General features: G+C 41.5%; 1 protein-coding gene across 3 annotated transcripts in view; it reads left to right on the top strand.

The window, feature by feature from the left end:
- Positions 1-14973, top strand: part of nlgn3a (neuroligin 3a) — a 189363-nt gene that overhangs the window by 42574 nt on the left and 131816 nt on the right. The window contains exon 4 of one of the 3 annotated variants that reach the window (XM_066648815.1): positions 14842-14901. The exons of the other annotated variants lie outside the window; for them this stretch is intronic. Coding sequence (XP_066504912.1) covers positions 14842-14901 — 60 coding nt within the window. The remainder of the gene's footprint in view (positions 1-14841; positions 14902-14973) is intronic. 3 annotated transcript variants of the gene reach the window in all.

Raw genomic sequence — 14973 nt, 5'->3', positions numbered from 1 at the left:
TTAATGTGTGCTCTTTTATAAAATGTTATTTAAGGTTACTCTCTGCCAAAAACCTCTTTCTCTAAAATCTTTAAAATCCAACATTCTGATAAATCTCCATTAGCAAAGCAGTGGCCGAAAACTGGAACTCAGAAGATAGATAGTGATAAAGTATATCTGGAGGATATGAATAAAGTAATAAAATAAGCGAAAACATTTTAACGTTAATTCCTACCATTCACTCATTATCTGTAACCGCTTATCCAACTCAGGGTCGCGGTGGGTCCAGAGTCTACCTGGAATCATTGGGCGCAAGGCGGGGAACACACCCTGGAGGGGGCGCCAGTCCTTCACAGGGCAACACACACACTCACACCTATGGACACTTTTGAGTCACCAATCCACCTACCAACGTGTGTTTTTGGATTGTGGGAGGAAACCGGAGCACCCGGAGGAAACCCATGCGGACACAGGGAGAACACACCAACTCCTCACAGTAATTCCTACCAGACCAACCACAATATAATTAATACATCATATATACATATACTGTGAGGTGATCGTTTTTGCTAATGTTTTTTTTTTCTACTAAAAATAGCATTATTAACATAATGTATATATTTGGATGTCACCAGATGAGAATTTTAAATCTCCAAAATTGTTTATTTTCAGTTTTTTTGTGTGGGAAAGAAATCCCAGATCCCAGAAGGTGGTCTCAGATGTTTGGATCTCACTCTATCAACTTTTCAAGCTTTGTTGTTATCACTGGCCATGTGTGGGCTTAGAGACAATGCATTTAAAGGCCTAATTAAATAATATCGTGTATAGGGACTGCGTTTAGTGCAGTCGAAAAGCCCTGTCAGGACTTGGGATGATACAGGGAATTACGAGAGGAACGTATAACTAATAATTTATAAATTAGAGTAAATGATGATAATAATAGAGTAAGTGAATTATACGATTTATATCAAGGCAGAGAGATGAAAGGAGCGACAGATTTGTGACAGGGCCGCAATCATCCACAGTGGCATCATTGTCTTTACCTTGTAGCTTTATCTTTTTGATCAACGGAAAGAAAGGCTCCATTAGTTTCGGTGCAGTAACCTGTAATCTCATGTAAATTCTGACAAATTAGCATGATATAAAACCTGCGCTAACTGTTGCTAAGCAACAATAACTCATCAGCTAGCCGTAGCCCGTTGATCATCCTTTTTAAAAAAAATCTACCTTGGTCTATTTCAATATAATTGGCCCTCGGGGCTCGCAAAGAAAGCACGGTGATGAAATACAATGTTGAAACAAAGAAAAGAAACACAGCAACTGTGTACAAGGAGACAGCCATTAAAATGGTCTCATCAAGTTTATGTGGATGTGAATTTAGTGCTTTATTTGGGACTCGGTAACAATGCTAGAAAATTTACAACAATATGCAAATTCTGTGCACCCAATCAAATCCTTTTATTTGTTATTTATTGTTATAACATTATCTTTTGTTTATTGCCATGTTTTTGCTGAATTCCAACTGTGATCGAGTCTCAAAAGACCATGCAGAGTGCCACAAACCTTAGAAGACTGGGGGTGAACTCATACTTCCTCCAAGGGCAAGCCACCTACTCTTTTCGAACTGTTTACTACAGTAATGTAACATTAGAGGAAACTCATATGAGGAGGGGTCATCCCAGAGATCAAGGCCAGTTGTGAGCTCTTGAACCTGGCAGCTGCAGATGAAACCCGTAGACCACAGCACCATTTGAAGAGATAATGAATTAGCACCGCTTCATATTTAACAGTTTTGCCCCATTTTAAATTACACTTACTGTTTATTTTATACATTAACACATTTAAAAGTTAAAATTAGACCCGTGACATTGTTTTGGCACATACCCACATACTGCTCTAAAACTGACAGACGAATGTCATATTTATAAATTCCCTGTGGAGGAGGTGTTAACTTATTTTCCCAGTAAATGAACAACAATCAATAAGTCATTTGTTGAAGTGTCTAGACTTTTGCACACAGCAGTGTTCATAATTTGGCACATTGAAAACACACTGATAAGTCGGCTGTAATAAATAGTAACCAGATTAAACAGTCTCCTTTTCCACAGCGAAACACGACAATAGACAAAAGTAGAGGTGGAGGAAAAGAAAGGAAAGGAAGGGTAGGATGGAAAAGAACAGGCCGCACTTTGCTTGAGCCCAATCACATCTGTAATGATACATCTCGCAGTGAGTAAACCGCTCTGAAGTTCATCTAATCGCTCCCTCGCCATAACATTGGACTCAGCACGCTGCGCTAGCTCCCGAGCTCCAGGGAGGCCTTTAGGGCCCGCCACTCGCAGTGGAATGATTTATGTGGAATCTTTAAAAAATGTATTGCTTGTATTTTGCTGCTGTTTTGCTTAAAACAACTGTGATAGAGACAGAACACGCAGAGTGACCTGGTCAGCTCAACATTTCTCTTGGTGGAGTAGTATTGTTGGCCAGGGAATGATGTATATGTCTGGACAGGGCATTTTTGGTGTTTGTAGTTGGTGGTTCGTAAAGCTACATGACACCAGCATAAGCCTTTCATGACCACTGACGTTCATCTACGTGAACATTCATAGAAGCTTATTCCAGTAAGCATAATTTGTCATGGGCGCAGCAGGTAGTGTCGCAGTCACACAGCTCCAGGGACCTGGAGGTTGTGGGTTCGATTCCCACTCCGGCTGACTGTCTGTGAGGAGTGTTGTGTGTTCTCTCTGTGTCCGCGTGGGTTTCCTCCAGGTGCTCTGGTTTCCACCCACAGTCCAAAAACACACATTTGTAGGTGGATTGGTGACTCCAAAGTGTCCGTAGGTGTGAATGTCTGTGTCGCCCTGTGAAGGACTGGCAACCCCTCTAGGGTGTGTTCCCACCTTGCGCCCAATGATTCCAGGTAGGCTCTGGACCCACCGTGACCCTGAACTGGATAAGCGCTTACAGATAATGAATAAAAAATGGGTTTAGAACTAGAAGTTGTTTTAAGTCTTAATATATACATGTAGTTTCTCATTAGTCTGCACCAAGGGCTACTCAATGATACTGGTACTATTTTAACACCCTCTCAGAACTGCACACAACCTTAGGACACAATAATACTTTTAATTTTCATATATTTTATGACTCATAGTTATTTATGATGTCCAATGACCCAGGTTTTTTTTTATTTAAACACCTCAAAAAGAGAGAAAACTGCATTAATTAGATTGGGAGCTGTTGTTAGCTGAATATTTTCATATATTAATAAATAATATTATATTCTAAAATAGATATACATTGTTCTGTAACTTCAAATAACCTGTTTTAACTTTTTGAATTTGAATTACACCCGAAAATCAATGGACAATATCAATATCAGCAAACACAAGCAGCCTACGTGTACGTATAATACAAATACAGGGATGGTCTTTATGTCCTGAGGCTACGCCCTAGATAAGCTCCCATGATTCCTGATTCCCCTTCAGGCGCTGCTGGGCTGTACAGTTCTCTTGTTATTTATTTATTTATTTATTAATGGGTTAAATTAATAGCGTCCTAAATAACACAAAGCGAAATTACTGCATTTGTTTTAATAGCATTTTTATTATTGCTATTCATTTGCCGCAAATACGCTACGTAAACATTCATATTAGAGAAGTCTCTTTGGGGAGATATTCCTCTCATGTTTCAAGTGGGTGCTGACACACTCGCAAACACACACACACACGCACACAAAGGCCTTATTAGCTCCGAAACCACAGTACAATTTGTGCTTCAGAATGTTTCTACAGAGTAATTGTTTGAGAGAGGGGAATTTGGTAGGATCAGAACAAAGATCTCATTTACATAGCGTTCAGTGTGCAGAGTACCAGACAAGCTCTTTTTCTGGAAAATGCTCGGAACATTGCAGGCTCAAAATTATGGATTTCCGACAGAGCAGAAACGTCGCCATCCCACAGCAGAGCACTTAGGATATTCATTTCTATGAAAATGCCAGAACCAAGTGGTACATGTGTTTAAGAGTCGATTCTATCATCAAGAAATGTCAAGACCCTGTTAATGCCATAGCCATTGTTAGGCAAGTGTATCCCCCAAACAGTCCCCCACATCCAAGTGTCCCATTACCTGCCTAAACAGAGCAGTGACAAATCTGACAGATATTTACTGTCCGCAGTCTGGTAGCGTTAATCCAGAGATGTCATTATCTCTATTGATTAGAAACCCACTATTACATTAAACAAATAAACCTCTTTCCAGCATGGCCATCCCCATATAGGGGCCCCACTCTGTGCAGCATAATCCAGTTCATTCCAGCACTGCACAGTGTGGTGGTAAAAATAATGAATGCTTCCTCTACGTGAAGTTTGTGGTGCGCACATCATGTCATGGAACTGCAGACGTGTTGCAGCGGTGGCAGGAAAAGGAAAAAGAAAATAAGAGGAGGGGGTGGATCTATCCGGATGTCCCCTCCGTTTGATATGAACAGCTCTGTTAAATGTGTCTCAGGCCCAGGCTTGGCGAAGCGCTTTGACTCTGCCACTAGTGCCTCATTCATTTTGACTTGAAATGCAAGACACAGCTTGGGCAGGAAGTTCCCATTCAGTTCTCCCCACTGCTCACTGGCCCAGTGTAACTCTCCACTAACGGCCTGATATCTTCCAAATAGCTTTTGTCCCTGGTCCCCATAGAAATGCCCAGCGATGCCTTCCAAGACAATTGAGAAAGATGGCAGTGCCTTGCTCCATTTCTTTCCTCAGACTTGTCTCCGTAGCATTTACTAATACACTCCACATGACTTAAAGAGGGCTTATCAAGGGATTATCAAGTGTTTGTTTGCATGTGAATTTCAGGGTGATGGCGGGGTCTCAGTACATTCACGCCAGGGCAATACAGGAGACGTACCTGTGCAAAATTGTGTGTTAATGTTCTTAGAGAAAATATATACCTCCTGCATATTTTAATTCACAGTCACACTTTTGGCCTTTTAAAGGTGACATTCACGATATTACAGTCATAAACTGTTCTCTATTTGCAGCTCTCCAGTCTGTTTGTGTGCTGGAAACCAGTCTAATGTGTTTTCGATGGCCCAGTGTCTGTAAATGGATAGAAATAATAAAAGGATCTCAGTCTAGTGAGCTAGGCATTCTCTCTCTGCTCAAAGCAGAAAAACGCCATTTTTGTCGGCAACAGACAGACCGTCGAACATTAAAAAGCATGAACCAATATGTGGACATTTGTCTATTGCTCCTCTAGAGGTGGGTAATGTTGACTTATTTTAGCTGTAGACGGAGCTGACTTTAAATTCAGGAGAATGCTAATTGCATGAAAGTAATCACAGACTGAAAGTGCTATAAAAAATAAAAAATAAATAAAATACGACGTTCTATTGTAATTTAAACAGGGAGTAGAATGTTAAACTTCAGCCAAGTACAAACAACAGTCATTATATTCCCTCAAACACACCATTTCACCTTAAAAGATGTAGAGCTTCTGAATGTAAATAAATGAGAGGACAGTGTTTCCCCACAATTGCATTCATTCATTCATTCATTCATTCTATGTAACCCTTATCCAATTCAGGGTCGCGGTGGGTCCAGAGTCTACCTGGAATCATTGGGCGCAAGGAGGGAATACACCCTGGAGGGGGCGCCAGTCCTGCACAGGGCAACACACACATACACTCACATACTCACACCTACGGACACTTTTGAGTCACCAATCCACCTGCAACGTGTGTTTTTGGACTGTGGGAGGAAACCGGAGCACCCGGAGGAAACCCATGCGGACACGGGGAGAACACACCAACTCCTCACAGACAGTCACCTGGAGGAAACCCACACAGACACAGGGAGAACACACCACACTCCTCACAGACAGTCACCGGGAGCAGGAATCGAACCCACAACCTCCAGGCCCCTGGAGCTGTGTGACTGCGACACTACCTGCTGCACCATGTATGGCCCCTTCAGTTTTAATGACGTTAACATGAATGACATCTGCAGTGAAATGCCATGTTAATGTTTGCTGTAGAGAACACATTGACGTCTCTCCCAGAACATCAACAATGCGTATCTCTTGACCAAGTCTTAGAATTCATAATTTATAAGCAAACACCTATGGATAATGATAAATGTGATGGTTATTTAGAATGAGTGTGAGTTTGTAATCATACAAATAATAACTACTGACTAGACAATTGCACGGCTTGTGTTGGGCATTGTGTTTGAAAATATCTTAGGAATAGACAATTACCATAAAACAATATCCAAGTGCAGCTATCAACAATCAAAAAGACAAAAACAACAGATAACACTCACCCCCAGCTCCTGACACAGCGAGAGGAGCTGCGGTCCCTTTATTTTCCAGGAGATCAAACTCACTTGCTGCTCCAGTGATTAATAGCACAATGTGGGTCTCTCAGTGCATCACATAATGCCAATCTGTTCAGCTCTGGTCCTCATAACAACCGCCATTCGTTTTATTTCTGAGCAGCTGAGCAGTGTTAGAAGAAGGCTGCTCTTCCTTAGATTCCCGTGCCCTGTATTTTTTTAAAAGGGTTTAGTCACAGTAAGTTTTTCAGAAATATCTTTGTAAGTTATATAGAGGTATATTTCAAAGTCTGCATGAGAAGCCCATAGGCAACGTTGATGGAGGTGTTATATTCAGTAGGGTGCACGTGTATTTGTTACCACTTTCTATGAATATTGTATACATAAAACTTCATAAATGCTAGTGACCACTTTACCATTCCTGGTATATACTTGTAAAGGCCGGCGTGGGGGTGCTGCATTTAGTGTCACTGTCAGAAACCTTGAGTGGGTTCAAGTCCTGCTCCTGGTGACTGTCTGTGAGGAGTGTGGTGTGTTCTCCCTGTGTCTGCGTGGGTTTCCTCCAGGTGACTGTCTGTGAGGAGTTTGGTGTGTTCTCCCTGTGTCTGTGTGGGTTTCCTCCAGGTGACTGTCTGTGAGGAGTTTGGTGTGTTCTCCCTGTGTCTGTGTGGGTTTCCTCCGGGTGAATGTCTGTGAGGAGTTTGGTGTGTTCTCCCTGTGTCTGTGTGGGTTTCCTCTGGGTGACTGTCTGTGAGGAGTGTGGTGTGTTCTCCCTGTGTCTGTGTGGGTTTCCTCTAGTTGCTCCGGTCTCCTCCCACAGTCCAAAAACACACACTGGTAGGTGGATTGGCTACTCAAGTGTCCATAGGTGATAATGTGTGAGTGTGTGTTGCCCTGCAATGGACTGGCACCGCCTCCGGAGTGTGTCCAGTGATTGAGAGTAAGCTCCAGACAACAGACAATGAATGAATGAATGAAAACCCTGTAAATTAATTCATGACGACTTACGAATAAATGATTAATGGGAAGTATTTTCTTTTGTGAGCACTTTTTGCACGAGTTGCGTTAAAAAAATGGAAGGAAAGCCCTAATTACCATCTGGTCTTAACTGTCTGGACTCATGGGTGGCTTGTTTTATTCTCATTAAACATGCATTTAATGAAGCAGCAAAGTTGCAGATCACCACCTCAACGCAATAATATTGTCGGTGCTCAGGACAAAACGCTAAAGCCGACTCTCCAATGTATTCCCGCCAAGCTGAGCCGGAGAACAGAGTTTCAAATTGATAGGAATTTATCAGAAAAGGCAGACGGCACCCGTGTGAAAGGGAAGAGGAAGGCGGGAGATGCCACCAGGGGCCTGGAGATGGAGTCTGTAAAGTGAATAAAGCTTGAATAAAGCTGAATTGTTGGAATGCAGCATTTTCACTCGGCAGAAAAAAAAAAGTCCCAGCGCGCTGCTTGACCTTTCGGATATTTAACCAGGCGCCCGATCTTTTGTCGCCCTGACCCTTCGTATTCTCCACTACTCTCTCCACTCCTTCACAATGGAGTCCACTCTGGCATTCAATGAGATGCTTGCTCTACTGGTATCGAGCGCGCTGTCGATGCAGTGTGCTGGAAGTTGCGAGGGGGAGGTGAGAGAGCTGATCTTGTGCACTCCCCACAGACCCGGACGAGCTGCTGTTCGCCGAGGTTAATATCAGAGTGGATTTGGAGGGCGGCTCACTGGCACCGTGTCCTAGGGCAATCCGTCTCTCTGATCAGTGAAATGGATCTCACCCAGTTCACTCCCCCACTACTTCCAGCCCTACTTCACTGCACTTCACTGCAGTGGTGACATACATACCAACACAGCGCTGGGGGATGTTTGATTAGATTCAGTTTCACAGCGTTATTCTTATTTTCTGAATATATCACTGTATCAGATGAGATTTTATAAGAATAAGGAGCACCTCCTACTCATGTTGTACACTGTTAAAATTCTATTTTATAAAAGCTATCTAACATAGCTTGTTATATTACGTTTTTCTTTTGTTTAAGTGACGCCATACGAGCAGTTTTACACACATCTGCTTCCTCAGCCTACAGCAGTTTAGCCTGCTGAATTACACTTAGGTTATTTACACTGAGACATGTAGGACATTAACATTCATCTTGAGTGATCTGAGCACAAGTGGCTACTCAGCCTTGGAATGCATCTCCAGTGACCGTTTAAGGCTTTAAATTTATGACTAGACCCTCATCAGTTTCACTACATGATATATGTTTTAAAACATTATAATAAAATAAGGGGCGGCACGGGGGCGCAGCAGGTAGTGTCACAGTCACACAGCTCCAGGGACGTGGAGGTTGTGGGTTCGAGTCCCGCTCCGGGTGACTGTCTGTGAGGAGTTGGTGTGTTCTCCCTGTGTCTGTGTGGGTTTCCTCCGGGTGACTGTCTGTGTGGAGTGTGGTGTGTTCTCCCTCTGTCTGCGTCGGTTTCCTCCGGGTGACTGTCTGTGAGGAGTGTGGTGTGTTCTCCCTGTGTCTGCTTGGGTTTCCTCCGGGTGACTGTCTGTGAGGAGTGTGGTGTGTTCTCCCTGTGTCTGTGTGGGTTTCCTCCGGGTGACTGTCTGTGAGGAGTGTGGTGTGTTCTCCCTGTGTCTGCGTGGGTTTCCTCCAGGTGACTGTCTGTGAGGAGTGTGGTGTGTTCTCCCTGTGTCCGCGTGGGTTTCCTCCGGGTGACTGTCTGTGAGGAGTGTGGTGTGTTCTCCCTGTGTCTGCGTGGGTTTCCTCCGGGTGACTGTCGGTGTGGAGTTGGTGTGTTCTCCCTGTGTCCGCGTGGGTTTCCTCCAGGTGCTCGGTTTCCTCCAGGTGCTCCGGTTTCCTCCCACATTCATAAAACACACGTTAGTAGGTGGATTGGTGACTCCAAAGTGTCCGTAGGTGTGAGTGTGTGTGTGTTGCCCTGTGAAGGACTGGCGCCCCCTCCAGGGTGTGTTTCTGCCTTGCGCCCAATGATTCCAGGTAGACTCTAGACCCACTGTGACCCTGAACTGGATAAGCGCTTACAGATAATGAATGAATAATAAACATAAAAAAATAATAAAGGGACTCTGAGGCAGGCAGGATTTCGGTGCCATTCGGTGTACTTTCGTTATTTGGTTTTTCGTTTCTGATCCTGCAATACAAAAACGGAGCATGACCCATATTCCAGTGTTATACCTTTCGTTATCTTGTTTTCCTTTTCTAATCTCGCAATAGAAGAATGGAGAATGAGCCATTTCCCCATTTCAGTGATATAATGAAAGGTACGGTTTTATCCCTGTAAATGACTCTCTGACTAACGCTGTGGCCAAAATGGCTCCCTATTGACTAACACCTATATTCCTCACTATACAGTGCACTATTACAGGGAACTAAATTCAGGAGGGTAGTAAACAATTTTGGACAATACCTCATCCAGGTTTTTACCAAACAATGAGGTGGATTATGAGTATCCCCTATCCACTAGTTTTGTTGGTTGCAAACCCAGACATCCCAAGTCTCCCGGAAGATCCGGGAGTCTCCCGCTTATTACATGTGGCTCCCTGATGCCTGCAAGTCCCCAATTTTTTTCCCAATTGTGTGGGGAAAGAGAGGAAGAGGGAGAGAAAGGCCTTATTAGCTGTGGTAGCCTACCTTGTGCTAACTGAGAAGGCCTGTTCTCTGCGAAGATCCTGTCAGTCAGCCAATCGGTTTTTAGTGTGGGCAGTCGGGTGAGTGAGAGTAAAAGGTTGTTATGCACAGTCTTGTATCAAAAAGTAAACTGTTATCACTCATACCCTGAAATCCATTCCCCTACACACTCTCACCGCAATGTTCTCAATACACAGTTCTACCAGGTGGAGGCTGGCTTAACTCCAGGTGTCCTCTGGTGTGTGTGAGAAGTGTCGAGTGTACCTCCCTGAAATGAATTTTTGCAACTTGGGCTGTCTGCACACCTGTTTGAGTGCACTGACCATTGTCCACTATGTTTTTTTTTTGGCAAAATAGTGCGCTCTGTAATAAATAGGGCACAGATGACTACCTCTGAGGTGTATTAGACTCTATATACACCTGTACACAATGCTGTCCACCTATGGTCAGATCTGCTAATATGTGTCTTAATGCCAAGTCCCAAATATTCTAGGATTTAGAGGACCTGAGACTGTCTGAGGCAGCCAAAAATTACACTGATGTAAAACTGGAGAGAACCCAAAATAGAAACAAGCTTCTTGGCAACAGGAATGCTGTAATTTTATGGAGCACCATGTTATCATAGATATAATGCTTTTCTGTCAATATCACATAAACTGAAAAACATTATTGTTTAGACTCCAGCATACTGCAATAGGTGCAATAACAGTTTGTACGCGTAGAAGGAGACAAATTATCCCTCTTTTCCACAAGGAAACACAGTTCTGGGGTCATAATAAAACATCTGTGAAAGCAGTGTTATCTCTGTCTAAACACCTCCTGTTCCTTTAAATTAAAAATGAGCAGTTTTAACCAAGCCACTGTTCACTTTGACTCTGAATGCACAGCAGTGAGTTGTGAGGAATTATAATCATACACAAGATAAGATTTAAAATATCCTATGCCAATCCATCAGTGTCACATAGGGCCTACCACACTCTTCCTACCTGCAGCCACAAAAACACTAAGGTTGCAACCAGCTATCCTTAACAACTACAGATACTTATTGAGCCTGGCCCATGAGTACCCAAACCACCCACTGTATCATTAACTCTTCACAGGGGCCATCAGGTAGGCACATCCAGAAGGCATCTCCAGAAGGCTCAACAGTGAAGTCTGGCATCCCAGACCCACCCCCCTCCAAGCCAGTTATACAGTCCTAACTTACCCTTGCTTACCTCCCTGCTAACTAAGGCTGTGCCTAGCCCCACTGGCACCGTTAATGCATGCTCAGTGCCACCACTTCCATATGAACTTTTATGTGGTACATTACCATCACTATAGCATCTCTACAGTGCATTTCCCCAAATAATCTGTGCTCTCCTTATACACAACCGCAGACTAGACCTTTCAGCTGTTCCTGATAACTCCTACACAGCTGCCCTTTGTTTACGGCCTCTGATGCTGAACTGCACAAGTAGGGATGTGGCCGACTTGGCTACCAATCCCCTAACACCTATCTCCACCGGTCTAACATGTGTCTGCAACCCGCATTTCCTCTCCTCAGCGGCCTAGTCCTATTTTATCACTACAGCCACTCATTAATGAATTAACCTCTAGCTGTTTGCAGTCCAACAAACATGCTGAAACTCTTAGCACCCGATTATGTCTCCATGTATACCGACCCTGTGACACACTAACTTTACAAGCTGAATATGCTTCAGCGTGCCAACCACTTTTCAAAACCCACAGCTAGGGTCTTCACCTACACACTGTCCACGATTCTGTGGTGTTGAGGAGCAGAATCTGTTTTATAGCCATTCTCGCTTCTCTTTTTATTTTTTATATGCAGTTGTCCTGCTCCTCCACCCAGTGCTGCGAGGGTCATACCAATCGTGCCAGCTCTTAGCATTGTGCATGGTGCTTGTATGGTCTTTTCAGAACGCCCCATTCTATTGTCATTGCTTTGCAATGCAGATTACACAACTGGGATGTCCGTGTCAGCAATGGCTGCACCTTATAGTGGCAGAAAGCACTCATTAAAAGAAGCATCTTCAAACCTTGGGATGTATACTGTGTATCACCCAACTATTCTACACAAACACACACACGTTTACAGTCACTTGAGCAGCTGCAGACACACAAACAGATTTACAGGGCATCATCTCGCTTTTCTCACTGACAGAAAAAAACAAAGCGCTGACAGCAGAAATGCAGTGGAGAATAGCAGGGATGAAGTTGGGAAGTGCCAGAATCCGAAAGAAAAAGAGCGCATTAGCAGTTTGGAGCTCAGCCATCCTCTGTTTGGCTTATTCACAATGTAAACATAAACATAAAAGGCCTTTTGCCGCTACCTCGTACTTTTCAAGTGCATTATTAAATCCCATTAAAGTTTATTCAGTGTAGTTGAGAAAGGTCTGCAATGTGGAGTTCCAAAAAATGACAGAATGAATGAGACTCATTAGCATTTTCTGCAACAATATTAGTTAACATATTCAACTATCCACTCCAAACATTTGTAAACAGCACAAATGATTAGTACATACAGCTACTTTATGGTGCAAACATCATGAACACAGATTTAAATTATACACAGGCAATGTGTGTATTCTCTGTAGAAACTAATGAAATGCTCTGTGTTGTGTTGTGGAGCATGGGAAATGCACTTTGTGGAGTACTTATGGGATGAGTGTCATTGGTGATCTAAACTAATCATCCAACATACTGGCCTCGCTAATGTTCTCTTGGTTGAATTACATTGAGTCCTCACAGTAATATTTCCGCATCTGTAAGGCCTTTGAGAACAGTAGAAGCTACTACAGCAATAGAGGGCTATAATATGAGTGCAGAGTTTGACTACGTTAGCATTCTTCTTTCAGCAGATAATTAAACACTATGTTAAATAGACACTGTACAAATGCAGATGTGGTAAATTATATCAGATGAAATACACTACAGTTACTATTCATATCAATTTGTTATGAGGGACTTTGATTCTAAACAGACTATGATGAGTATTTATGAATGAGGACGGGCAGAAAACCAAATATGGTAAAGTCACACTCTGTGATTTTTTTATTTTTTATCTACACATAGTTTGACTACCTGTAATTTATTTATTTATTTATTTATTTTGTGAGCCACAAATATTTCTTGTTCCTTTTCATTTTTGTTCATGGTTTTAAAAATCAAGTAAATCATATATAATATTGCTTTGAAATGAAATGAAATTAGATGCAATTCATTAATTGATTGTTTGAGTGTTAACACAAAAAAAATTCAACATTATTTTATAAAATCACATTTTTATTATTACTTTTTAAAGCACTTACAAAAAAAATAAAAAAAGATTCCACATGTATACAATTCTACTCAGTACTGTTGAGCATGTACATTCATGCTGAATTTTATTTATTTATTTATTTAATTTGTTTATTTATTGTTATGTACAGGTAGTGTGTGTGTGTGTGTGTGTGTGTGTGTGTGTGTGTGTGTGTTTGTGTGTGTGTGTACAGGCAATTTTATTACAATCGAAAAACCAAGGGAGTTTTTCATTGGATGTTTTACTGAATATGTTGAATATGAACTATACTCATCTATTTTATTCAGTTTACAGCTATTCTAGCAGGAGTTATGCTTTGAAAATACAAATTCCCAACCACTGAATAGTGACTTTAGTCTTTTGAGTGTCTGTATATGGCATTATTTTTCTAACTCTCTTTTCTAAAAGTGTTACTTTTGTTACCCAATGACAAATGTGAAATAAATGTCAGATGTAAATGTGGTAAAGCAAACATTTGAATGTATGATGTATATGTGCAGAAAGTGTGCGATTTGGACACACTTTATCTGGATTGCCCCAAAAAATATAATCTACCACTTTTGAAATGACATACAACTGTTTTTGTTGGTCTTAGACTCGGAGTCAGGGGCTAAAATCTGATTTAAGGGGTGAGGGAAAACTGAGATAAATATTTATATTTATTTTAGAGTTTAATCCTATTGCAGATGTAGGTTAATGCAGTGTTAGAACTCCAAGTTAGTTTCAGCCTGAGGGATGAGCCTCGGGTCAGGCAAGTGGAGGCCAGCAGTTTTATCCATTAACCTGTTGAATCTGTGAAATACAAGATGAAATTCTACAAACTCTTTACAATGGGCGGTCCAAATAAAGTGATTTGACAAAATTCTGACAAATTATTGACAAAGATTTGACAATTTACCAATATTATGAAAATAGGGAAAAGTGTATTTTTTTTTTAAAAATCAGACAAACCTCATTATGTTGAATTCACTATGTCAGGGTATGGGTTGATGTAGTAAGAAGGCTACGTGGTACCAAATATTTACAGTGCTGTTTAATTTTTCATATTATTGCTGTTAGAACTAAAACATGTATACCCATTTTTGTTTATTTTTTGAATTTTTTACATAAATTAAAAGCATTAGTGGTTGTTTATACAGTCTTCATAAGTAGTTACAATTGGCCCAAAAGAACTGGTCTCAAAATCACTTAGAACAGATTCCCATTCTGTTTACTTACATTGAAATTGAATTTCCTGTGAAGTTGCTATCTTGGAGATGTCCAGCAGCTAAAATCTTAAATCTATATAAATCTAAGTGGTTAATTGTGATTAACAATAAATAACAACTGAAGCTTTTTAACCAACTTATTAGGGTTTATTTTTTTTCTTATAACAATGTGATGATTTGAGTGATGGATCTGAATTGTATGTAAAATCCTCGTGTTATAATTATGAAATGGAATGTAAGACAGTCGATATAATCACATCTAAAGCTTGTGGGAGCTTTGAGTCTCCAGGTCTGTGTTTGATGGTCATACGTTTTTGAATTGTCTTGTGCCTCTTTGTGTTTTTTTCCTGCTTCGTTTATAGGGTCCCATGCCAAAAAACAGGGTGAGGATTTAGCAGATAACGACGGCGATGAAGACGAAGGTATTCTCTTTGGTGATGAAGGCGGCTGCATGTCCTTGAGTTCATTTCCTTTATTTATTTTTTTTCTTTTGA

The sequence above is a fragment of the Hoplias malabaricus genome, chromosome 17, assembly GCF_029633855.1.
Source record: "Hoplias malabaricus isolate fHopMal1 chromosome 17, fHopMal1.hap1, whole genome shotgun sequence".
NCBI classification, from domain to species: domain Eukaryota; kingdom Metazoa; phylum Chordata; class Actinopteri; order Characiformes; family Erythrinidae; genus Hoplias; species Hoplias malabaricus.
The sequence above is the reverse complement of the archived record's forward strand: the minus strand, read 5'-3'. Positions and strand labels throughout refer to the sequence as shown.